The sequence below is a fragment of the Stegodyphus dumicola genome, chromosome 2 (genome assembly GCF_044657685.1).
Source record: "Stegodyphus dumicola isolate Sdum_Otavi_A_Nest chromosome 2, ASM4465768v1".
NCBI lineage: Eukaryota > Metazoa > Arthropoda > Arachnida > Araneae > Eresidae > Stegodyphus > Stegodyphus dumicola.
In genome coordinates this window covers 94,566,273-94,590,990 of record NC_140769.1, presented here as the reverse complement: position 1 = coordinate 94,590,990, position 24,718 = coordinate 94,566,273, and the positions used below count along the sequence as shown (strand labels likewise).

The 24,718-nt window shown below is 34.0% G+C and overlaps 1 protein-coding gene across 9 annotated transcripts in view; it reads left to right on the top strand.

The window, feature by feature from the left end:
* Nucleotides 1–24,718, top strand: part of LOC118192715 (protein tweety-like) — a 128,810-nt gene that overhangs the window by 61,575 nt on the left and 42,517 nt on the right. For all 9 annotated transcript variants that reach the window (XM_085810932.1, XM_085810931.1, XM_085810934.1 and 6 more), the window contains 8 exons: nt 5,285–5,396; nt 6,381–6,616; nt 7,548–7,643; nt 13,905–13,977; nt 18,828–18,897; nt 21,153–21,208; nt 21,316–21,414; nt 23,331–23,470. In XM_085810932.1, the coding sequence (XP_085667058.1) occupies nt 5,285–5,396; nt 6,381–6,616; nt 7,548–7,643; nt 13,905–13,977; nt 18,828–18,897; nt 21,153–21,208; nt 21,316–21,414; nt 23,331–23,470 (882 nt within the window). The remainder of the gene's footprint in view (nt 1–5,284; nt 5,397–6,380; nt 6,617–7,547; nt 7,644–13,904; nt 13,978–18,827; nt 18,898–21,152; nt 21,209–21,315; nt 21,415–23,330; nt 23,471–24,718) is intronic.

Here is a 24,718-nt window from a genome sequence, read left to right as displayed (position 1 = left end):
CGAAGCACAATTTTCTATCGCTCGCATTAGTGAGGATTCTACAAAAGTCAACCATGTAGTTGCAGTAATTGAGTCTGATATTCTGAATTCAGTGCATGACTTAATTCTCAAACCACCTGATTGTGATAAATACTCCAAACTGAAACAGTGGCTCATTGAAATCTATTCAGAAAGTGAATCATCAAAAATACGTACTTTACTACAAGGACTTGAACTTGGAGATCAGCGACCTTCATACTTGCTGTCACGAATGCGTGATCTGGCAGGAAGCCATTTTAGTGACGACTTGTTGAAGTCACTATGGCTTTCGCGTCTCCCTAATAACATACAAATAACTCTTGCTGCTTCCAATGAAGATCTAACCCGTTTAGCAGCAATGGCTGACAAAATTAATGAACTTGTCTCTCCAGCTTATGTCAGTGCTGCTAATGCTGCACCTTCCAGTTCATCCCTCGAACAACAAGTGGCTGAATTGACCAAAAAAGTATCTGAACTCTCTACAAGTCTTCATGCTTCACGGAGATACAATCAATCAAATCAGGGCTCACGTAATAAATTTAGTGCCTGAAGCAGGAGTCAATCTCGTCACAATACTCGAACGCAGTACAAAGAACCCACAAGTGGCATATGTTTTTATCATATGAATTTTGGCTCTCAAGCTCGCAAGTGTGCCCCTCCATGCACTTTTGAACAAGCGGGAAACTAAATGGACGGTCTTCTGCTGGCCAACAGAATGTCCGCCACATCGACAGAATAGTACTGGCTGATCGTTCAACTCAGTTATGTTTTCTAGTAGATACTGGAGCTGACATATCAGTGCTCCCAAGAACTAAATCAAATGCTCACCAACTTAATAAACTTGTACTGTATGCAGCCAATGGTACCCAAATTGCAACCTACGGCACCAAACTATTGACACTTGATTTAAACTTGCGCCGGACTTTCAACTGGCCTTTTATTATTGCGGATGTAACTCAAGCAATTATTGGTGTCGACTTCTTGACACATTTCCACCTTCTAGTAGATGTCAAGAATAATTGCTTAATTGATGCTACAACTCAGCTGACATCACAGTGCCAAGCTTGTCACATATCGAACGTACCTACCAACATAAGTGTTGTATCGGGCAGCACACGGTTTCATCGGTTATTAGCAGAATTCCCTGACATTTTAAACCCATCCAAATCAGGGCAGCATACTCATCAGCCAGAAGTGTATCATCACATTGAAACACATGGCCCACCTGTATTTTCCAAGCCTCGTCGTCTTTCTCCAGAGATGCTAAAAGCTGCTCGCAAAGAATTTGAATTCATGCTAGCACAGGGAACTATTCACCCATCTAAAAGTCCATGGGCCAGTCCACTTCACATGGTTAAAAAGTCTAATGGTGACTGGCGGCCTTGTGGAGATTATCGTCGACTTAATGCCGTCACAGTCCCTGACAGATATCCAGTCCCACATATCCAAGACTGTACCCATCTTTTTCATGGAACAAACATATTTTCTACCCTCGATCTTGCCAGAGCATATCATCAGATCCCAGTGCATGCTGAAGATGTGCCCAAGACTGCAGTGACTATACCATTTGGTCTCTTTGAGTACTTATATATGCCATTTGGCCTTCGCAATGCTGGCCAAACATTTCAGCGTTTCATACACCAAGTACTGTCTGGCCTCGATTTCTGCATCCCATATTTTGATGATATCCTGGTTGCATCTACAGATGCGGAAGAACATTTTCAACATCTGCGTCAGATTTTCACTCGCCTTAAAGATCATGGATTAAAACTAAATCCATCCAAATGTGTACTTGGTCAACCCTCAGTTTCCTTTCTTGGATGTCTTATCACCCAGAATGGAGTTAAACCTTTACCGGAAAGAGTCAAAGCAATTAACGACCTACCTCAGCCCAAAACCATCTCTGAACTGAAGCGTTTTCTAGCAATGTTAAATTTCTACCGACGCTTTCTGCCAAATGCCGCAAAAACACAAGCCTGCTTACATGAGTTTCTGAAGAATAGAAAAAAAAAAAACGATCAACGAGCTGTCCCTTGGACTGAATCTGCATCTGCAGCATTCGTGCAATGCAAACACGATCTGGCAAATGCAGCCACACTTTCTTATCACTCACCTAGTGATCAGCTCTCTATAATGGTAGATGCATCTGACACGGCCATAGGAGCAGTGCTTCAAGCCCATACCACTAAAGGACTTTCCCCAATGGCATTCTTCTCCAGAAAACTTACTACTGCAGAAAGGAAATATAGCACATATGACAGGGAGCTACTTGCTGTGTACTGTGCCGTTAAATACTTCCGGCACAACTTGGAAGGACACGACTTCATCATTTTCACCGATCGTCGACCATTAACCTTCGCTTTTAGAAAAAACTCTGACTCATGTTCTCCTCGTCAGCTTCGACATCTGGATTTCATCGCCCAGTTTAGTACAGATATCAGATATGTTGTCTCTGGTACTGATAATTGTGTCGCTGATGCCTTGTCTCGGGTAAACAATATCAACCTCACTACTCCAGATTTCTCTGAAATTGCAAAAGCTCAATTGCATGATGAGGAACTCAAGAACCTAATCTCAAATCCACAAACCTCCCTTCAGTTACAACCGCTGCACATTGATCCAACGCTTAAAATTTACTGTGACATAGAGAACAATAGAATACGTCCCTATATTCCTGTCAGTTTTAGACGTGAAGTGTTTAATGCCTTGCACAATTTGGCACATCCTGGAATCCGTGCCACCAAAAAGCTGATCGCAGACAGATTTGTCTGGCCAGCAATGAATCAAGACATCGCAGAATGGACTCGTTCATGTATTAGATGTCAACGGTGTAAAGTATCCCGTCACACTCACAGCCCCATTCAACAATTTAACCTTCCAGCAAGACGCTTTGATCATGTGCACTTAGACTTGGTTGGCCCATTGCCTTCTTCAAATGGTTACACTTACCTCCTCACTTGTATTGATCGGTACACAAGATGGCCTGAAGCCATTCCTATTGAAAATATATCCGCTGAAACTGTAGCTCGAGCATTCATCTCCCAGTGGCTTTCAAGATTTGGCATGCCTACCACCATCACTACTGACCAAGGCCGACAATTTCAATGTCACTTGTTCGCATCCCTCACGTCTCTTCTTGGCATTCGCCATATTCGCACAACACCATACCATCCATCTGGAAATGGGATGGTGGAACGCTTTCACCGATCTCTCAAACAAGGTCTGAAGTGCCACAGTAGCACACACTGGACAGAAGCCTTACCCCTAGTCTTGCTTGGTCTTCGCACAGCATTCAAAGAAGACATTGGTAGCACTTGTGTTGAAATGTTATATGGTGCAACCCTCCGTCTGCCAGGTGAATTCTTTCACCCAGAATCTACTCCAGTTCTCGACCCTCCAACATTCCTTCAACGTTTATGTGAGACCATGAGCAATATCTCGCCAACCCCAGCATCTTCGCATAACCAGCCAAGCTATTTTGTACATCCTGCGCTTGAGACATCTTCGCACGTATTCGTGCGCAACGATGCAATTAAGCCAACTTTAACACCTTCATATGATGGTCCATTCAAAGTTGTCAAACGAACACCGAAACATTTTACCATCATCTGCAATGGCAAACAATCAGTGATTGGAATCGATCATCTCAAACCAGCATTTCTAATGCAAGATCCAACAACTTCCTCATCAACATCACTCCCGGAAGAAAGCTTACATCCCGTTAAAGAGCAACCTAAAACTACCAGATCTGGAAGAAAGGTTAAATTTAACCCAAAGTACTTATAACGTACCGATGGTACTTGGGGGGGAGTACTGTGGCGTTCCGACAGATACTTCAACTTCTATTCATGAGATGGCGCCATGTGTAAAATCCAGCTCTTAATCGGAGCAGCAAAGCGACGTCATTACTCACTCAGACTTCTCGCAAGACAACTGTACGCGACGGTAGCATGAACTGTGTTCCGAGCTCTGTGTTGATCTCTGCAATGTAATTTAAATTTTGATTTAGTACTTAATGTATTCTTTTGTTATAGGAGATTGTCTACTCTTATTTTCTTTAATTATATCATACATTAAGCACACAACCACCAAAAGTATTTGTTCGTTTGTTAGCTGAAGATGTGCCTTGTGTACGTATTACCCATTTATCCATTATGAAGATAGGGGTTAAATTATTTAAACTAAAACAAATAATATATAAAATTTTATCATTCTTTTTTTCGTGAAATTCAATAAAATTAACAGAGATCTTTCTCTAATGATAGTACATACCTGATAACAAAGAGTAGCAAAGCCCGATAAAAATATAAAAAATCATAATTACACAACGTCACTTCATAAAACTCGAGGATAAACTAAAACAATTGCAGGGCAACTGCTACATGCTACAACTTCACGTCTTCACTCTGACTATCAGATACACTGCATACCTCGCCATCTGATTGGCTGATCATGGAAACGAATTTTTCTCCTTTCCCTGCGGTTAACGTCTAGTCAAATAGGCGCTTTTCAGTAAAACTGGCGAATTACCGCGAAGAGGGCGCTATCTACCGGAGTGAAAAAATTGTGTCTTCGCACTTTACATACATTACGCATTACGGTCAAAGAAAGAGCAGACAGCATGAAATTGCAATTAAACAGTGAGTGAATGCGCTTCACTCTTTATATGTACACTGTATGGTATGCAGCATGCAGACATAATGCATTTCATAAAAATTTGGCGACCCCCCAAAAAATTTCTGGCAACCCCTAGTTTGCGCACCACTGCCTTAGAAAAAGATGCTTAATTATTATGGTTATAAGGCCCAGAATGGATTTTAAATGAAACTTAACAAAACGACAGCTGTCATTTATTTTAAGACTTGTATTTGAAGCTACAACTTGAAATTTTGTAGAAAAAAGATAAGCAGATGCTTAAGCTCTTGAAACTTAAGACTATGGAAGTGAATATTAAATGAGATTTTCAATTTGTTTTTTTATGTCATTTACCAAGATATTAGTGTTTCATAAATGTGAATTGAACTCTGTGATTAAATAATTTACTGTTAAGAACAGAGTGGTTAGATTAGTTTTGTAATTTCCATTTGTAACTTTGTTAAAGAAAATATGCTGCATTTTATTTTTGCAAAGTAAGACTTTTAATATTTTTCTCCCCTCTTTTTTCTCTCTCTTTTTCAAAGCAATGAATGTTTCTCGGAATATTTAATTTAAACTTAATTTCAGTAATCGAAAGGAATTAAAAATATATCAACTATTTTGCTTTCAGCGGAGCTCTTGCTGTTGGGCTGTATGGCAATGATACTGCTCACAATGGTATTGAAAAAGTTGAATCTGCTACAAGAAATATTTCTGAAGTTATCACGTCAGTGAAAAATCAGGTAATGTATTATATGTAGAATTTTAATTTTAAATTTGATGTATGAGTTATAAAGTTTTTATTCAATCCCAGTGTTTTTGTTAAATGGTGGATTTTTGATATTAAACACGAAATCAAAAAATGCTTTGTTACCAACTAACTATGAAAAGCCACTAGTTTTATGTCTAGTCAAAATGAGATAACCCTGTAGAATTAACTGTAAATAAAAAAATACTGCCATTTTTGAAGAAATAAAATGTGCAGAAAGTATTACAATTCCTTATATTATTCTTTATAAAGCAATTCTACCTGCTTAAATTCAGGAAATAATAGCCTGACACCTCAGTGATTAAAGTTATTTAATTTGTTACAAGTAAAAATACAAAATTTGTATTACATTATATGTCATGTACATATAAAATATTATCTACATTAGAGCAAATGTTGAAATCATTGGGGGGGGGGGTATTTTGAAGTTACAAAACAATTTTTTTTTTTTTTTTTTTTTTTTTTTTTTTTTTTTGCTCAGTTAAAAATACCAGGCATTTGAAATGCCATTTGTTAATTTAACTAGTGCAAATATTTATAAAAATTATGCAAACATAGTATAAATTACATAAAATGTTTCATTAAAAATCAAAATACATGAAATATAAAATTATTAACTGGACCTGCACCTTGTCTGGAGTATATATACAATAATACAATGGTATATAAAAAAGTAAAAAAAATCTTTTAAATAAAAATTAAAAAGGTATGGCAATGTAAATTATAAATTGCACTTTAAATGAATGTGAGCTATTGTTGAAAAAAGCCTTCTTAGAGACATTTGGATAAAAAAAACTTTTTTTGGGGAGAGCGATATCTTTAATAGGTATGTTCTGAATTTTTTAAAGTTAAATTTTAATGGAGGTTGCTTACACAGCATCATTTTTTTTCTTCCATATTGTATAAGGTTTTGAATGTCGCTCATATTACTTTCACCACTTTTTTTTTTTTTTTTCAGTCTAAAAAAATTGAATCTTTGCTCAGTGATGATGTCAAACAAGATTTACAAAAACTAGACGATTTATTCAAAGTTGTTCAGAATGAAACTCTTCGCCTATTTCTTGAAACTGGCCTTCATCATATGGAAGACAATGTCAGCACTAGTTTGGACAAAATTCGTGAAATTAATCACAAAGTAGATACTGTCCATTTTCAGTCATTTCCAGACATTATTGATGAAGTTGAATTTATTAGGTAAGAGTTTTTCATTTAATCATTTTATGTTTACCAATATAATTACCATTTATCATTATAAGCATTTAATATTAAATGTTTTATATGATTGATTTAACTTCTTGATGCTGGTAATTGATAAAAGTATGATTGTAGTGCTTTTATGGTGATAACATTTTTTGAAAGGATAAGTTTTGTGTTTAATTGGCTGATGCTTTATTTAATAATGCATCTGCATTTAAATAGTACTGTTTCAACAATGTGTGTATCATTATAATTCTTTTGTTATATGAAAAGGTTACCCTGACTTTTGATTTGTAATTAAAGCTTTAAAATATATATTATCTAACCTTCTGAATATGCTGGAATGGTATTTTCTGATTACCCATCCAGCTCTCCCAAAAAATTGCCAGTCATTGGCAGCTAATTAATTCTTCACCAACCTAAAATGCAAAAGACAGCAGTAATTTTCACAGATGGTAGCTCACTAAGAATACCTAAAATAGCAATCAATTAACAAAATTTAAAATGTAAAAAATAGCCATAATAAAACAGTTTCTTCTCATCTCCTCATGTACACAACAATCTGTTTCAATGTTACGAAAAATGTTAGAGAACTGCAAAATCACACACTGCTGTTTCCCCATATACAGCACTTAAAAAATAATAATAATAATAATAATAATAATAATAATAATAAGTGTTAATAATGTGTAAATAACTGAATTTGAGAAATAAATTCATTTTCCACTAAAAAAATTCATTTGGAAAACCTTAAAATATCAAATAACTCATGAAAAATTTAATCTTGCATTATCATTATTAATATTTTCTGTTTGAAAAAGCTCCCATGAAAATAAATCATTAATTCATAACATTATAGTAAACAACAAATTATATTTCATTTGTATGCAATTTCATATTTTTCAATTATGCTTTTTTTTTTTAATAGATGGCCTGCCACTATTGGTCTGTTATGTCTTCTGATTGTTTTATGCATTACTGTGATTTGGGGTGTAATTAAGCATTCAAGATGTTTACTGATATTGTAAGTAGCTTTATTTGATCTTCAGAATTTCAAATATAACTACTAAATTATAACGTTGCGCGCCTCCAACTTGCACGCAACCAAGAGGTGACTGTGACAACTGGATAAAATACAGAATCTTGTGAAGGGTTTAAGTCCCTTTTTATTCAACGTAATAAATTACAATTGCGTGCTCTTGACGCTCACAGACTGCGCCTACTTGGCGGTCAAATAAAAATAATAACCTGAAAAGAAACTAAAGACAAGATTCTAACTACGAGGCTCTCTAAAATAACTAACTCACCGCGTTTTACAATACCGCTGCTAATTCAGCAGACTTGAAGCTCACTGGAACGATTACCACTACTTCCCGCCAAGCACATAGGCCGAAACGCGGGGTTCTTCAATTTCTCGCTAACTACCTCCGCGCTCGTGAAGTAAGAACATCACACCCCGAACTCGTTTCCTTTCTATTTAAATCATAATACTTCCGCTGATAATTTGAATCCTTGCGCATTCTACTAAAATTTACATATTCTGGCATTGGCAGTTCCAGGGAAAAGTAAGGCTTGACAGGAAAGATAGTTTAAACTTAAAATAAATGTTAGTTAAAATAAATATAAACCCTACAAAATAATAAATATATATTTGTTAGTTTCATTATTTCGGTTAGAAATGCTCATTTGAAGCTACTTAAAAGATTTGCTATGCAATTTAAACTAGATTTTTACTTTTTTGCTTCTCTTTCTTATTAGATTAAATTATTGTGTATGTCCATCATTCTTAGAAACAAAAAAACAACTAAAGTTGATGCTATGCTTTCTTAAAATAAGGCCAGTTGTCATTTCTGCTAGTTCTTGAAATTATGTGTGATGTAAGGTAATTGTGTTTCAAATTATAATAGTATATTGTTTATGGTAAACTGAGTGATTAGAAAACACATATACTTCTTAATAGAAACAGTAATGCGAACACAATTTGTTTAATAAAGGATGAATAACAGATGTTTCTAATATTGTGTTTGGTTTAGTGGTTTGTTCATTTAACATTGTTATATGTATTTTATTTTTTAGTGGTTGCAAGTTTTATAGCATTTGTAGCATTAGTGTGTATGTGCAGGCTTGTAATAAAATTCAGGGAATCTGAAGTACAAGATGGCAATACTGGTGAATTCTTCATTCATGGAGTTCTACAGACATTGTTTATAAAATTAGCAAAGCAACAACCTTGTGTTTGCAATAGATTTCGTCAAGAATTCAATCAATTTCAAGGGTAAACAGATACACTGCGCAAAAAAAGAAAAAAAAGGGGGGAGGAACAATTCTTTATCTCCCGTTCAACTGGGCCGATTGACAAAATTCAACTTACGATTTTCATGTCTCGAAAACGACACTTAGGATATGTATTAGATTTATGTATGGCATTGTTCTAATATAGGTATTTTGACACAAATCCGACGTTTTCTGAAATGACATGACATTTTCCCCCATATTTTGATTCTATGAGCCAAATTATGCCAAACTGCCAAATTTTGTAAAAATCACAGGAGTAACTTTTAAAAAATTATCTCTCAAAATTTTAGCTCCTCAATGCTAATTGAATTTAGCATATATTTATTATTCTCTCTTTTTTTTTTATTAGATTCTTCATTTCACATTTCCAAATTTAGGTTCATTCCAAATAAAATTCGCCTATTTTCTTTATTTATTTTAAAAATTTGTATTTTAAAAATAACTTTTATAAAATTTTTACCATCATCTTAAAGTAGATCTATTTTCTAAGCATACCTGCAAAAAATAATTTAGTTTATTCAAACCTAATTTTTATTCAAAATTTCATAAGATATACGTGAATTTATATATTGGCGCGTTTTAAAATTTTGCATATTTGCTGAAAGCGTTAATAACATCAAATATGGTGTAGGCACTTTGTTAAAATTATTTGAAAGTAGGAACCATGTGACTTTTTCCTGCTCATGCACAATGTAAAGAGGTAGGACTGCTGTGACTTTTTTCCCTGCTCCTGCATAATGGAAGGGAAAGGAAAATAGGTTGCTATATATTAAGATCAAATGTTACAAAATTTAATATTTATGCATAATTTGAGTCATAGAATCGAAAAAATTTTCCATGTTATTTCAGAAAAAGTCTCGATTTTGTGTCAAAATACCTATGTTAGAACAATGCTATATATAAATATAATATATATTCGTACAGATGCCACGAAAAATTCTGTTCAGAATTAATTTTAAAGCAGTTTTATAATTTTTTTTTTGGAGGAAACTAGTCTTTTATTCTGTTCTTACGTACAGATATCACGCAAAAATATCGTTGAATTGCATTCGATAGCGGTCAAAATGGATATTTTTGTTGAAATAAGCTGCCTGAAACTTTTCGCGATTACAATACTTCCTTTTTACTTCATACAGAGAAGTAAAAAGAGTTTAGACATTGCTGCATCAGTTGTTACTGAAGCTGTTATGCATTGATAAATATGTGGTGATGAAAGCAAAATATAATAAATAATGGCACGTCAGGTCTCTATCAGGGATATAAAATAGGTGAATGTTTCGGTAAGCACAGTGAACAGCAGTAAACAGAGCAGAAACAGAGATGTAGGCCAAGCAGGTATCTCACAAATTTATGCTTACATGATTGTTTTTCCATAACGAGATATTTTATTTATTCCTTAAAAGTGTAATAAAGAATTGGAATTTTTAAATGCAAATTTCTACATGTTTTTATTATGTAAGAAAAAATCAAATGAGCATGTGTAAAGCATACAAAAAAAAAATGTTTGTGGCTTTGAGGTCTGGATTTTAGATTATTCCGGATAATGGACGTCCGGATTTCGGACTTTGTACTGTAGATATAAAAATTTAAAAATTAAGTTACTAGAATTTTTAAGTGTTAGGAAGGATTGGCTTGGGTTTAAAGTCATTAACTAAACAAGATAAATTTTGTGAATTTGAAAAGCTTCAAGAAGATCCAATTCACCAATGGAAGAGTTTTTTTTGAATAATTTTTACAGATCCAAAGTCAGAATTATAATTAAATTTCTAATTGTGATTAGCTCTCCAAGATTTGTTTATTTAGCCTATTCAGATATAAGATTTGTATTCCTTGAATCAAAATTTTAATGCTCTTTTAGTTTGGCCAATATATTTCAAATCACAGTAACACAATATGCTATAAATTCCCATCAAATTAAAGTATGAAATGGAATCTTTAAAAAACAAGCCATGGATTTTATTGATAGGCAAGAAAATGACATGAAAATTAAACTTCTAGAGAATCTGTGCAATTTTATTACTGACAGACGTATTAAATGGAAGCACGACAAGGTAATTAATGTTATTTCTAACAGCAGAATGTCTTCTCTGATGGTAAGCCTTTTTTTTATATATATATTATTTTAAAGGCTTTGTCATACACCATGGGAGAAAAATCCTCGGTGAATGTGAACTACTGTTTAATGTATTCAAACATAAGTTTCACTTATTTCCACCATTAAAGTAGACTAAAGTCTTAACTCTGGGATTCCCAGCATTTTTCTTGGATCTGCCCCTTTTAAAAGACTGGTTTTCTTCATCAACCTCCTTATATTTTTCTTTATGATATACAGCATACAATGTTATCATAGCACAGATAAGTGCATGTAAATAATTTAAATATAGCAATGAGTTTAAGAATACAAAAGTTTTTGAAAATAAAATGGTTTATTAGATATATGTTTCTTTTTTTGGGAGGGCAGTATTATTATCTTTAATTTTGCAAATATAAGAACTTTTCAGAAATGAAATCAAAAGTTCTAACTGCTGAAAAGTTTGATTTTAGATTAATGGCTGTACTTGATAACTTGATGCATTTTTTTTTTTTTAATATTTAGCCAAAAAAAAAAAAAAAAAAAAATGCTTAAATTAATTCTCAAATCTCTTCATTCAAAAATATTTACCTTTTCTTGTTTTCTATAAAAAATTAGTAACTCGGCTAAATTCTGCTTGTATTAGGTAAAAAGAGGGAACAGTTAGCAATTTTGGTTCATTGAAGCATTTTGTTTTGGAATATGTTTCTTGATTGACTTTTAAATTCCAAAACCTTGTGTACCCAAGTGTTTTCAGTAAGATTTGTGCTCTCTCATTGTCTCTTCATTGCATTCAACTCTCATTACATCACCACAGTATCATTATCAGGTGTATTGCAGTTGCTGCAAGTGGCTTGTATATAACAGTTTATTTTCAGAAGAAATGCAATCCTTTTCAGTAACAGACAGTCACACTAAATTATCAAAATAATGGAATTTGTATAATTTCATTGATAAAAGAAATGAGTTTTAGAGCAAAAGCAAAAGACTTAAACATTTTAAGTTGACTAAGTTTGATGTCTCTCATCTTTGCAGTTTGTTTTGTGTGGCATCAGACAATGAATATATCAACTATGAAATGTTGTAATGCTGTTTCTTGTGTTCATTTTAACCGTATTGTTTATTTTTTGTTCCTGTGTTTTATTTTTTTAATTGCCCTTATTGTATAAGAAATTTATATAATTAAAAAATATTAATGATTTTAAAAATAACCGCAAATAGTTTTTTTTTTTTCATTTTTCTCCTTTATTTATTTTATATGATTTTTTCTTAGTACGTGATATAGCTTTATATCAATAAGTGATTATAAGTATTTATTTATTTTGTTTTAATCAATAGTATCTTGGTTATGCCTATCAGTTGCTGATGTATATTCAGCTGTTGACCTCTTTAAAGTTTTATTGACTCCTGATCTATCTCTATGAAGATAGGCATGCAAACAAAATTTTGTTACTGATATTAGATTGGGAAAATTACTTTATAATTCAATGATAAAAGTTTTGAATACTGTTAGGTGAAATTCTTAAATTTCGTTTTTTTTTTTTTTTCTATTGTATAAGTATATACACCGAAGAGCCATTATATTATGACCACCCATCACCTAAAGAAATGAATTGTCCTAGAGACAACCGCAGTGCATGCATCGTTGATGCTCGAGCATAAAGTGACCATGCATTGTTTTTTCACACGTAGAATGTTTAGTGACAAAATGAGAAAAGCTTCTGTTTTATCAGTTTGTGATAAAGGTCAAATTGTTATGGCTCGAAACCTGGGAACATTTCAGAAAGGGAGTTTTTGGTGGGCTGCTCTCATGTGACCATTGTACTTATCAAAGGTGGTGTATGGATGCTGAAATGACAAGTCAATTGGCTAGCAGTTTGTTGTCCATGGGTTATTGATTCTGAGAGGAGAGATTGTTACGTGTTGTTTGCCATGATCAAAGAACTACAACAACGAAAATCACCAGCAGCTACAACAGTGGCGACCTAGACAGTGTCTTGACACACTGCAGCATGCACTTGCTTGTGTGCCTATGCAGCCAGCACCCAAATTGTGTCCCTGTGCTGATGGCACGTCATCGCCAACAGTGCCTTCAGTGGGCAAAAGGAACATTGGCATTGGACCACAGAAGAATGGAAGGAAGTTATGTGCTCCACCAATCATGTTTTCTGGTCAATCACATAGACAGGTGAGTGTGAATGCACCAATTTTTAATAGAAGCCTTGGCAGCCAGATGCAGAGTTAACTAGATATAAGGTGGTAGTGCAGTGTTATGGTGTTGGCAATATTTTCACAGAACACATTTGGACACATCATTTACATAGAACAATTTTTTTTGCTTGTGTAACACGTGAACATCACTGCATACCAGATGCATCTGTTCATGGCAACAGTGTTCTTGGTGGGTGATGCTGTTTACTTATTTGTATTAGCATTATTCTTAATTTTGGATGATGCACTTCAGAAACATTAAGAATTTTATTATTTTGGGGATGAAAAAGAATATAACCAAATTAAAAAGAAAATTTCATGAAATATTACTTTCCAGTTGAAAGATAGTAGTGAAACTAAAATCATACACACTATCATGTATGTAGATAATGCATATATCTTTGTACTTGAGATCATAAATATTTAAGTGAACATTTTAATTTATATTATAATGTAGTTTATAGGGAGTAGGTGCTATTGATTGAAATGAGCAATGGGCATGAGTTCCCATGCAGTGTTTGAAATGTGTTTTTAAATATAAATCCTATAGTGGAGAAAAATCTGAAATGTTTAGGTAAATTATCACTGTGTTTGTATTTTGTATTTAATTTCTACTTTCTGTGTTATCTGAAATGTGTTTTTTGTAACAGTCATTAATTTGGAAAATATTTTAAATAATATGTTTAAGCTATTTTTTATGCATTTCAGATTTTCAGTATTTGGATTATTGTCTGTAGTTGTGTGTTGGGTATTAGTTTCTTTATATGTTGGAATTTGTGTGGTAAGTTTGTTTAATTAGTACTTTATCACTTCTTATTTCTTTTAATGTTAGAAAGTAATAGAAGCTTTAGTAAATACTACATTTATGATCTACGTTTTGGCTTAAAATTATTACTTTTCAAATTATATCAATTTGTGAAACTTGCTTTTATGTTCCAGCATGTGTCTTTCTGCGTCATATGATATTGCAGTACAAAAATGTACTTAATTTCTTTTATGTTGTTGCATCTAACCTCATTCTTCCCATTTTCGAAATATTTTTTTCTCATACTACTTATGCCCGATAAATTCTCAGTAACATCATTCAGCCTCTCTTTTTATATTTTTATTCAGAATTATTTTAAGCCTTTTATTACAAATGCTATATAAAGAAGAGATTGTAGCATATTTTTATTTTTTGTGCAGTAATTTTATATTTCTATGGTGGCCATTCTTTAATATTAGGATTTAAAAGTTTTTTTTAGTCCAGAAGGGGTGTTAATTTTGTTTTGGCATTTTGTGTCTGAATCACTTTTCAAATTTTTGCCACCAAATATTATCACCCTGTATTTATATTGAAAGAAATTAAATTATGAAAATTCTGCATAAATGTATGTGTGATAAAACAATGGTATCTAGAGCCATCAAATTTTGAATAACATACATATCCACCTGAATATGGGCATTTAGAAGTCCAAATTTGGAATTTGTTTTATTATCTGTTTCATATTTTGTAAAGCTTTATGAGTTTTTGATTAAGAAACTCAACGATTCCAAAGCAAGCATTGGCAGCACTGTATAGAAAAAAAAAAGAGTTTTTATCTCCAGCGTGCGAGACTGTGCATCAGAAATTCTAAAGATATGCTCTTTTTAAATTATTGAATTGAATTTTATCATTTAGGTGTGAAGAACATGATATTTAATAAATAAAGGCAACACACGGAACATTAAAAAAAGCCCCTTTAGGCCTAATAAAAAATCTGAAATCTTTCGGATTTTTTTCCCCTTATTTTTTATCATGGTTTTTTTTATTTTATGGGGAGGGATTACTAATTGTTTTTCAGCTAAATTGTGCTTTGAAAGACTTTCTTTTTGACTGAAATTTATTTTCACATAGAGCATAAAATAAAAAGAATTCCAGATGAATAAGTTCAATAACTTTATACATTATCTGTATAAGAGGGGCTTAACAATTTGTACAAGGTGTGTATATTAAATTCCAAAACTGTACATGTAGTTACTGAAGAAAAATGTGTAGGAATGCATCGTCATGCGGATGTGATAGCATAACCAAAGAGGTGTAACAAATGTGCAGTGATTACATCAGCATTTCCGGTTTGAAGTAGGTAAACGCAGGTTCATTAGAGTGCGTGTCACATTCGGTGATGGAGCAAACGGCGAGGGAAACGTACGAATTACTGAAAATTGCGTATGGAAATACTGCTATGTCCCGCTCCCGTACTTTAGAGTGGTATGCACGCTTTTGCAATGGCAGCGAAAACACAGATGACCAGCGCAGTGGGTGACCCATCACAAAATTGAACAGAAAAGAGGTTGCAAAAGTCTGCACTTTGGTCACTGCAGATTGGCGAAAGACTCTTAGGATGTTTGCAGACAAGTTAAATGTAGGCAAGGGCACATTGGACAAGATTTTGAGGGAGAATTTGGAAAAGAGAAAGATTTGTTTAGTGGTTTGTGACGTATTTTTTGGCAGGCAATCATAAGTATGCAGAGTGGAAGCTTGTAGGGACTTAATTGATGCAGCTGACCGAGATCCATCATTTCTGCAATCGATCATGACAGGCGACACATCCTGGTGTTACCAGTACAATCCCAAAACAAAAAGACAGAGTGCTGAATAAATATCACTATCTTCTCCAAGACAGAAAAAATTCTGTTGACCGCTTTTTTTGATGCACATGGACTGATCCATCACAAGTTTGTGCCACCTGATCAAACTGTTAACAAAAAGTACTTCGAAGCTGTTTTGCATGTGTTAGTTAAACAAGTACACCGAATATGGATAAAGGCTGCTGGCTCCTACTCCACGACAACCCGTGACCCCACTGTGCTCTCATTGTGAAGCGCTTTTAGGCAAAACATGACATCGTAGAGGTTAATCATCCTTCGTATTCTCCTGATTTTTCACCTCCTTACTTTTACTTGTTGCCCAAACTTAAGACTGCTCTGAAAGGGCATCGATTTCAGGACGTAGAAGACATAAAGGAAAACGTAACCACTCAATCTTCAAAGCATATCTTCAGAAGACTATAAAGCGTGTTTCCAGAATTTGTACTGCCATGCACAAAAGTGTGTGACTGCCGGAGGTGATTATTTTGAGGACTATTAAATGTATCTTTGTTTTTTATTATTCATTCTGTTGTTTTAGCCCCAGTACTCGAATTTAACAGATACACCTTGTATTACTAACTATTTAGCCAAAAATGGTGGTGATATTCCTTTCCAAAAATCATAAAGAGATTCTTTGTTAGTTGTTTTTAAAACTAATAAGGAATTTGGGAATATATATATATATATATATATGTATATTTGAAGAACACAAAACAGTAATTTTCTGTGTTCTTTTCTGATTATCAGGTTTTCCTTTTCTGGACATGTTGATCATAGATATGTGGTACTGTGTGTTGATTGTTGTATGTATATGTGGTATTTGCATGTTAATGCCACTAGTGGTTTCCATTGATGAATTTGATAGCACTCTCGCTAATTTTCTTCAAAGCAAGCAAACTCTCATCAGTTCGAATGATGTACCCATTTCTTAATTTTTTCAATCTTTCTTCTTTCATTTTGGATAAGTATATCTCTCAGAGATAATATTTCTAATTATATATGGTTTTGTTTATCAATATCTTTCCTTGGCAATGCAATTTTATTTTTGATACAATTTCTTGCATCAAAAATAAAAATTGTGTGGCTGTCATAAATATGATTCAGCTTACAATTAAGTAAAGAAACAACCTTGTGTGAGTCTTGATTAAAATGTGTGCCAAATGCAAAGTTCTTGCTTTGCTTAATTTGCTTGCTTTACTTTGGCATGCTTTTCATCTCTCTTGATTCAGCTTCTTTCTGACCAATTTCCTAGTCACATTGTTTCAGTTTGCTTCATGTACCTCTTCCACAGTTTTTCTTCTATAGTTTTGAAAAATAAAAGTAGGAAGTACAATACAAAGTCTTTAATCCGGAATGATCTATAATCTGGACCTCAAAGCTACAAACTTTCTGCGCATGCGTAGCGTTTAAGCATGCGCATAATACGTTTGCGCATGTGCGTTTAATGTATAACGGACGGTATAAGCTAGGCTAAAATTATCTAATTATCTATTTCAGTTAATGTTGCAGATTGCGTTGTTCCTTAATCTTTTAATTGGATCCAGCTTATTATTTTTTGCAGAGAGTTATTTATAAAAGGTAAGCAATGCTGTTAGAGCAATTTTATAAAAGGTAAGCTTGAGCTTTTGATTATGTCAAAAAGAATTTCCGATTCTGGAGCTGCCAAAGGATCTATAAAGCAAAAGCATGTTTCGATGCCCATTAAACAAAAAGTGGAATTGCTCCAAAAAATTGATAAAGGCATGAAGAAAGTGAAAGAGACGTTAGTGAAATTTAAAAATTTTGATTGACAAGTTAGTCAGTATTCTCGGCACAGCAGTTACAGGACTTAAACAACGGAACTTCTGCCTGGGCCACTGGTTGAATTCTCCTCTGTGCGTCTCTATCTGCAAAATCTTGAAGGGAATAATCCATAAATGATAAATACTTTCTTTACACAAACATATTTAATGAAGATGCAAATGGATTACAGAATATTTACATAATGAAAACTGTTTAAATGTGGCACAACGCAGCGTGCGACTTCTCCGTTCTGAGTTTTCTTGCAATTTCTAAGCGAGAGTTCATAGTTCGAGATGACGTCACTCAGCCATCGGATCTCAGCAAGAGTTGAGTTGCAACATGAGGTAATATGTGATGGCCTAATAAATGAGTGTTTTTATTTTGAAGCCTAGATGGGATCTGTAGCATTAGCAGTCACAAAGATAATTTTATACAAGTTCTTTTAATCCTTTAATATATAATCTTCTTAAGGAGTTATATTTCATTTAATCTGAAGTTGAATGTGACTTCTGGAAACTGCCCATATGGGATAGTGGTTAGTGGCCTGCAGTACCAAAGGGTTCAGGTTCAAACCCCAGAGTTGGCATGGATGGTTGTGAGTGCATTGTGTGTCTACAGCAAATGGGTCTCAAAATACACAGTGAACTAAAATAATCCTCTTGAAAAGTTGGGGAAAAGAGGAGTGGGAAACCCTCGGACTGTCCTCCCAGGCTGCACTTCCTCAGAATTATAATTGTGGCGGAAACTTAGCAGTTAGCACAGTGAGCAGTACCTAATATACCTGCATGAATGCAGCTGTGTTGATTTCGCTTGAAACTGTACCAGTCACTTGTGGCACTGAATAGTTCTTGAACCAAACACTATACAATTGCTGTGTTTATATGGTAATTTTTGTTAGCCCTCTAAAATATAGACAAATATCTGTGATCTCTAGTCTAAAGTATAGACAAGACCTGTTAGAGCTCTTAGTTTGTAACAAATTTGATTTACAAACAGAACTTTTGCCATTTGGCTACTTGTGTTCCCACAAAACAGAAGTGTTTTTTTATAATTTATCTAAGCTTTTTCTTATCACTGATAATCAGAATTGTGATTTAAAAAAACTGGAAAAGGAAAGTTCATTGTATTGGGACATTGTAAAGTTCATTTTTGACTTTTTTTTTTTTTTTTTTTTTTTGTGAATGGATAGTTTATGTATTATTTTCATAAGTTAAATAATTATGCAAATTTTGCATTTAGGCTGGGTCTGACTTCTGCCTTGATCCAGAACCATTCCTGTATCAACAAGCTAATGGAGTTGTTGAATCTGGTAAAATAACAATTAATTAGAATTTTCCAAAATGTGTAATAATGATTTTAACATGAACTTTTATTGAAAAAAATATTCACGTTTTCTCTTGTCAGCATTTATATGAATCTGTTTACAGATTTTATAGTATAGTTTGTATGTTTTGAAGTAAAATTGCTGGTTGCATGTTGTTACTGCAATAGGTCGTATATCCTAAAATGCCTCTTTTAAGGTATCATTCAGAGGTAAATATCATTTGGCCTCCTGAAAAGCAGTGTGTCAAGAAAGAAGACTATATAAACATGTCCTAGTACGCTTTGTATTGCTTTAGTCTTTACAACATGCTCTTTTTCATTTGATTTCTCAAATTTGCTTTTTTTGACATGCAACCTATTGCAGCAACAATGTACGTATGAATGCTTTTTATTGTAATGCTACAATACTGTTACATATTTCATGCAGTCTTATAGAACCATATTCTTGAAATATTAGACTAATTTTTGAACCCATTCTTCAATAGATGGATTATTTTTAGTGTTTGATTCGAATACAATGTCAAGTCAGGTTAACGTGACCACTTGTTAACATCCAGAATATCTTTCATATGCAGTTCAAATAGTGGCTAATGTGTTGGAAAGTACTCAAAAGGATATGGAGCTATGCTGACTGCAGTGCACTTGATAGTTGTTGGAGGGTGCATAGCAGAGTATTCATAGAGAGAACAGCTTGATAGCAGTAGTTCCATAGATTCTTGATTGGGTTTAAATCTTAAGAAATTAGGCGCCGTTTATTCTTAGGGAGAAAAATCTGCAAGGATCAGTGCATATATAATCTTATACATAGGACCAATCACAATGATGAATAGACCCAGAGAATGTCATAAAAACATTTGTCAGAAATGCTGCCCCTGCCAGCTTGATGTTTAGGTCTAGAAATGGTTGAGAAAGTGTTTTTTTTTTTTTTCATTGATTTTTACTGTATGCTTCAAAAGAATCAGAGCAAATAAATCTTTATTAGAGAAGGAAACCTTTATCTAATCAATGAAAGTCCACTCATGGAAATGCCAGACAAATTCCTATCTCTTCTACCAATGAATAGTTGCTAGCATAAGTACTGTCAGCATCCATCTGTTGTAGAGTACCATACGCAGTAAGGTTGGTTAAACTGCCATTTTACAGACACTTGTGGTAATGCCTTTGAATAGTAAATTGGTCCACTGTAGCATGTCAGTCAGCCTGAATGAATCGCTTCAGCTACCATTCACCTTTTTCATCAATGGCTTCAATGCTCTGCTGTTTCTATATTTTGCATAGTGCCATTTTGCCATTCACTTTCTGGATAGTTTGCAGCGTGCAAACAATCCAGAAAGTGCATAGTTTCTGAAATGCTGTCACTCTTCGCTCAAAAGCCAGTAAGGCTGCTATCCTACATCAGTTTGTTTCGAAAGAACAACTGTTTGGAACAATTTTTCTGCTTTGTCACAATAGTCAGTCACCACAGATCGCTTTGGGGTTAACACAGGGGAAACTGGTTCTCCATCACAAACAAGCTGATAGCTGAATGGTTGAAAACAAACAACTTGCAATTTTTTTTCGAAAGGAAGGGAAAAAAATCACGCATCTTTCTTTCAATAGTAAACCAGGCAGAAAAATTACCCAAAACATTTGTTCGTGTGAAACAAATGCCCGTAGGATATGGGCGCAATCAGACCTTTTTGTAAGTCTAATAAAGCACTCTGTCTATTCTTAACAGCAGTACTTTGAAAGGTTTGCAAAATGTTTTAAATCACACTCTATAATAACCACCAATTCTGCATTAATCATGAATAAAAAAAAATTTGTAATAGCTATTTTATTCTGATGTTTGTATGGTATTTATTTCATATCTGCTATTCCTTTAATCAAGATAACTCTTGTTCATCTATTGTTATTTTTCTGTTGTCATTTTATGCCAGCATTGATAGCAACAGCATAAAATGATGATAGAAAGACGACGATAAATGAATTATATGAGAATTTTCTTTCAAAATAATTATTGAATTGTAAAATAATTCATAAAACAACAAATTCTATGCATGACAAATTTTATTTGAATATTTTTGATATCATAAACTAAAATATTATTCTTTCTATTGATTTCAGTGTTGATATTTATTCATAAATTAATTTTATAATTCTTATATCATGCAAAAAATTAGCATGCCTTGGAATTCATTATTCTTCGATTTAAAAAAAAAATATTATTATTTTTTTAATATTTTTTCTTTCTTTGTTTAGGCGTTTTAACTTACTACATCCATTGTGATGAGAAGATTCAAGATCCATTTAATAAAGTAATTTCTCTTTATTTTTGCATTCATTAATAAAATACTTGTTCATTAATAATCAGATTCATTTTTTTTATTTATTTGACATTTTTTAATGAAATGTGTTTATTTAGGCAATATCTGAAGGTACCAATTCTTTGAAAAATGTGAAAGATACTTTAAAGCAAATAACTGAAGTGGCATTGTTGGTATTGCATGACAAGATTGAAGTAGTAAGTCCTTTCAAAATGTGTAGTATCATGTTTTTTAAAAGTATACATTTTATAAAACATCATTGTATTTATAAAATATTAGTTTTTAAACATGGCTATAAAATAATTGATTTTTGAATACAAACTTGATAATAATAATTTAAAAAAAAAAGACCTAGAGGTAAAAAATATACCTATTTTTTGTTTACATACATATCTAGTATACTGTACTTGTAAGCTGATCTGTATTAATATTTATCTAACTGTCAGCTGTGATTTCATTAAAATTTTTTTAATTCAACATTTGGCAAAGTTTAGCACACTTTAAGCAAAAAAGTTGCGTTTTGATCAGAAGCAGACTGCTGTTAACATTTTATGTACTACGAGGGTTGGAACTTTAATAGTGGCAACTATTTATTTACAAGGAATACAAAAGTGATTCATGTCACCATGTTTTACAGTCCTTCAATACAGTCACCAGCATTGTGTACAACCCGTTTCCAACAATGTGGAAGTTGCAGAATACCTGTAGCAGCGCCTGTTTTGTTGATAGTTTGAATGGACCGGTCTACTGCCGCAAGAATCTCAGGAACAGTTTGGAAACGAGTGCCACAAAGTGGTTCCTTCATTTTAGGAATTAAGTCATAGTCACAAGGGCTTAGATCTGGGGAGTATGGTGGATGGTAAAGCACTTCCCAGCCCGCATCACTTGAAAAAATCAGTCACAGCTTGTGCTGAATGTGGCCGAGCATTGTCATGCAAAATGAAAGGAGCGTTCTGCAGAAAGTGTCGCCGTTTTTTTCTCAAAGCTGGTCAGAGATTGTGCTCCAAAAATGAGCAGTAATACTGCGCAGTGACGGTCTGCTGTGGGGGAACGGTATGCGTTAGGACAACACCATCACAGTCGTACACGAGAATCACCATAACTTTCACATTGCTGGGGTTCTGACGAAATTTCGAACGTCGTGGTAACCCGTGACGACACCATTCGTTTGATTGGCGTTTCAGTTCTGGCTGGTATGATTGGGCCCAAGTCTCATCCAGCGTAATGATACTGCATAAAAAAGCATCTCCTTCGCGCTCATAGCACTCCAGGTGGGTTCGGGCAGCATCGTATCATAGCCATTTCTGCATTTCCATCAACTGATGTGGAACCCATCATGAAGCAATTTTTCTCATGGACAGGCATTCCTTCAGAATGTGCAGCATAGTCGTATGCGCTAATCCTGTTTGTCCGGCCAGTTGACGAATCGTTTGGCGGCGATCACTGTCCATTAGTGCGGCAACAGCTTGCACGTCTGCATCGCTGACATTCGGATGACCTGGCCGCAGCATGTCTGCCACGTTTTGGCGTCCTTCATTGAATGCTTTCACCCATCTTGCTACGGTTTTGTAAGGCAATGCAGATTCCCCGCAAGCCTCTTGAAGCCCTTGATGACACTGTTGTGCTGTACGACCTCTGGCACATTCAATTTTTATCCAACATTGTTGTTCTTGTTTTGAAAACATCATGACAACACTTACTTTAGACCGCGAGCTAATACAAGCATCCATTCTTCACGTCACTCCGCATGCGCGTGACGTAGGCAGGACGAGTCTTTTTGCTGAGAGGTAAGGTAGGTATGTAGTTTACGTGTGGTATACGCGATATTCTTTGGTTTTGTTGCGTAGCGTTTTTTCAGCTGTGTTGCCAGTATTAAAGTTCCAACCCTCGTAGATTTTACATCATTTGAACCCATTGCTGTCTCTTATCAAAATGGTTCTGTGTGGTCCTTTTCTAGAGACAGTAAAAGTTATCCATAATGGCATGATGACACTTTATTGCAAATATCAAATTTCTTAAGTTCCCCCACTCAGTTTCATTGTATATCAGACATTCCAATGCAAATAATTTTTTGTTACTGTTATGTGTTGTTTATTATGATGAATGTTTTCAGATTGAGGAAACTCTGAATCATTTAAATGAGCACATCAATCAGACTGGGACATTGTTGGATGGTATCATAAATGTCCTAAAATGTGATTATGTCAATGGAGAGTACAGGACTGCTTTGGAATCAGCTTGCACCGATACACTGTGAGTTTGAAATATTAACACTTGCCCCTTTACCTCTTTCGTTATTTTAATATTGTTATTATATCTAAAATTTTATTTTAAGGACTGATCATTTTATATATTAAAAGTTTTTTTATAGATGTTTTTAGCTGTCTGAATTAGTATGTTATCTGAATACTATTTGTATTTGTTGGAGACTGGCCGCAGGTAGCGCCCCTGACTCCGTATAATGATTAGTACATTTATGAGGTTGTGTAATACTTACTGCAGTTTAAGCTCAAAACATATTTATTACAATTGCAAGAAGCTCTTTACAAATATATATAATTCATGGATAGCATAGAACAGTTATTGAAGTGAAGTATAGTCCTTGTGACCTGACGATCCTGATAACGAGGGTCTCTCAAGTAGAGAGTTCAAGAGCATTCTGGGTCTCTTTAATCAAGAGTTCAGGAGCATTCTGACATGTTCTTCTGATGGAAAATACCTTCAGACTGAATTAGACATGCCTCCTTAATTTTTCAGTAGTATTTTACATCCTCTGATTCGTTATATCTGGAATGGTATCAGAGGCAAAACAAGATCATTGGTTTGTCAGCCATCCTGAAATCAAGAGGCTTTGATGACAGACACAGTGCAGAATGCTAAAATTTCTTAATGCTGGTCATGAAGGTATATCTCCTGTACTGTCAAAGAGCAGGAATAATTGTGTCTATGCTGTCAGAACCACGTCGTGTGACACATTGTAAAAGCTTGGAAACGATGACTTATGAGCACCGCACACAGAATTTTCTCATCTCTGTGTGGTCTGTAGCATAGTCTAATCATATTAGAAATTTCTTAGTGACATCTTATTCAGAATTAACAGCATAGATAGATTTTTCAGCCTCTGGTATAAACCAGTGTTTTAGTGCTTATATTCTGTGCTGTGTATATTTAGTTCTTATCAGACTCACCTACTTAAGAGTTTAGCTAGCTAACGTTTGTTGAAAACAGCCTTTTTGTTGTTTTTTATCTTAATAATAACTGAGTATAATTTTGGTAATTTATGAGAAAAATGTTTTGACTATAATAAATGAATATGTAATATATTCAAATAAAAATTTTTGAAAGTAATTTTATAATAAACTTTTACATTCAAAGTGTACTGTATATAATTTGCTGATAAAAGTGTAGCATGTTTGCAAGATATGATTATGACACAGATTTTTATATGGCACTTTAAATGTCCTCACAGATCATTTTTGTTTCTTCTAAGTCGCAGAATAA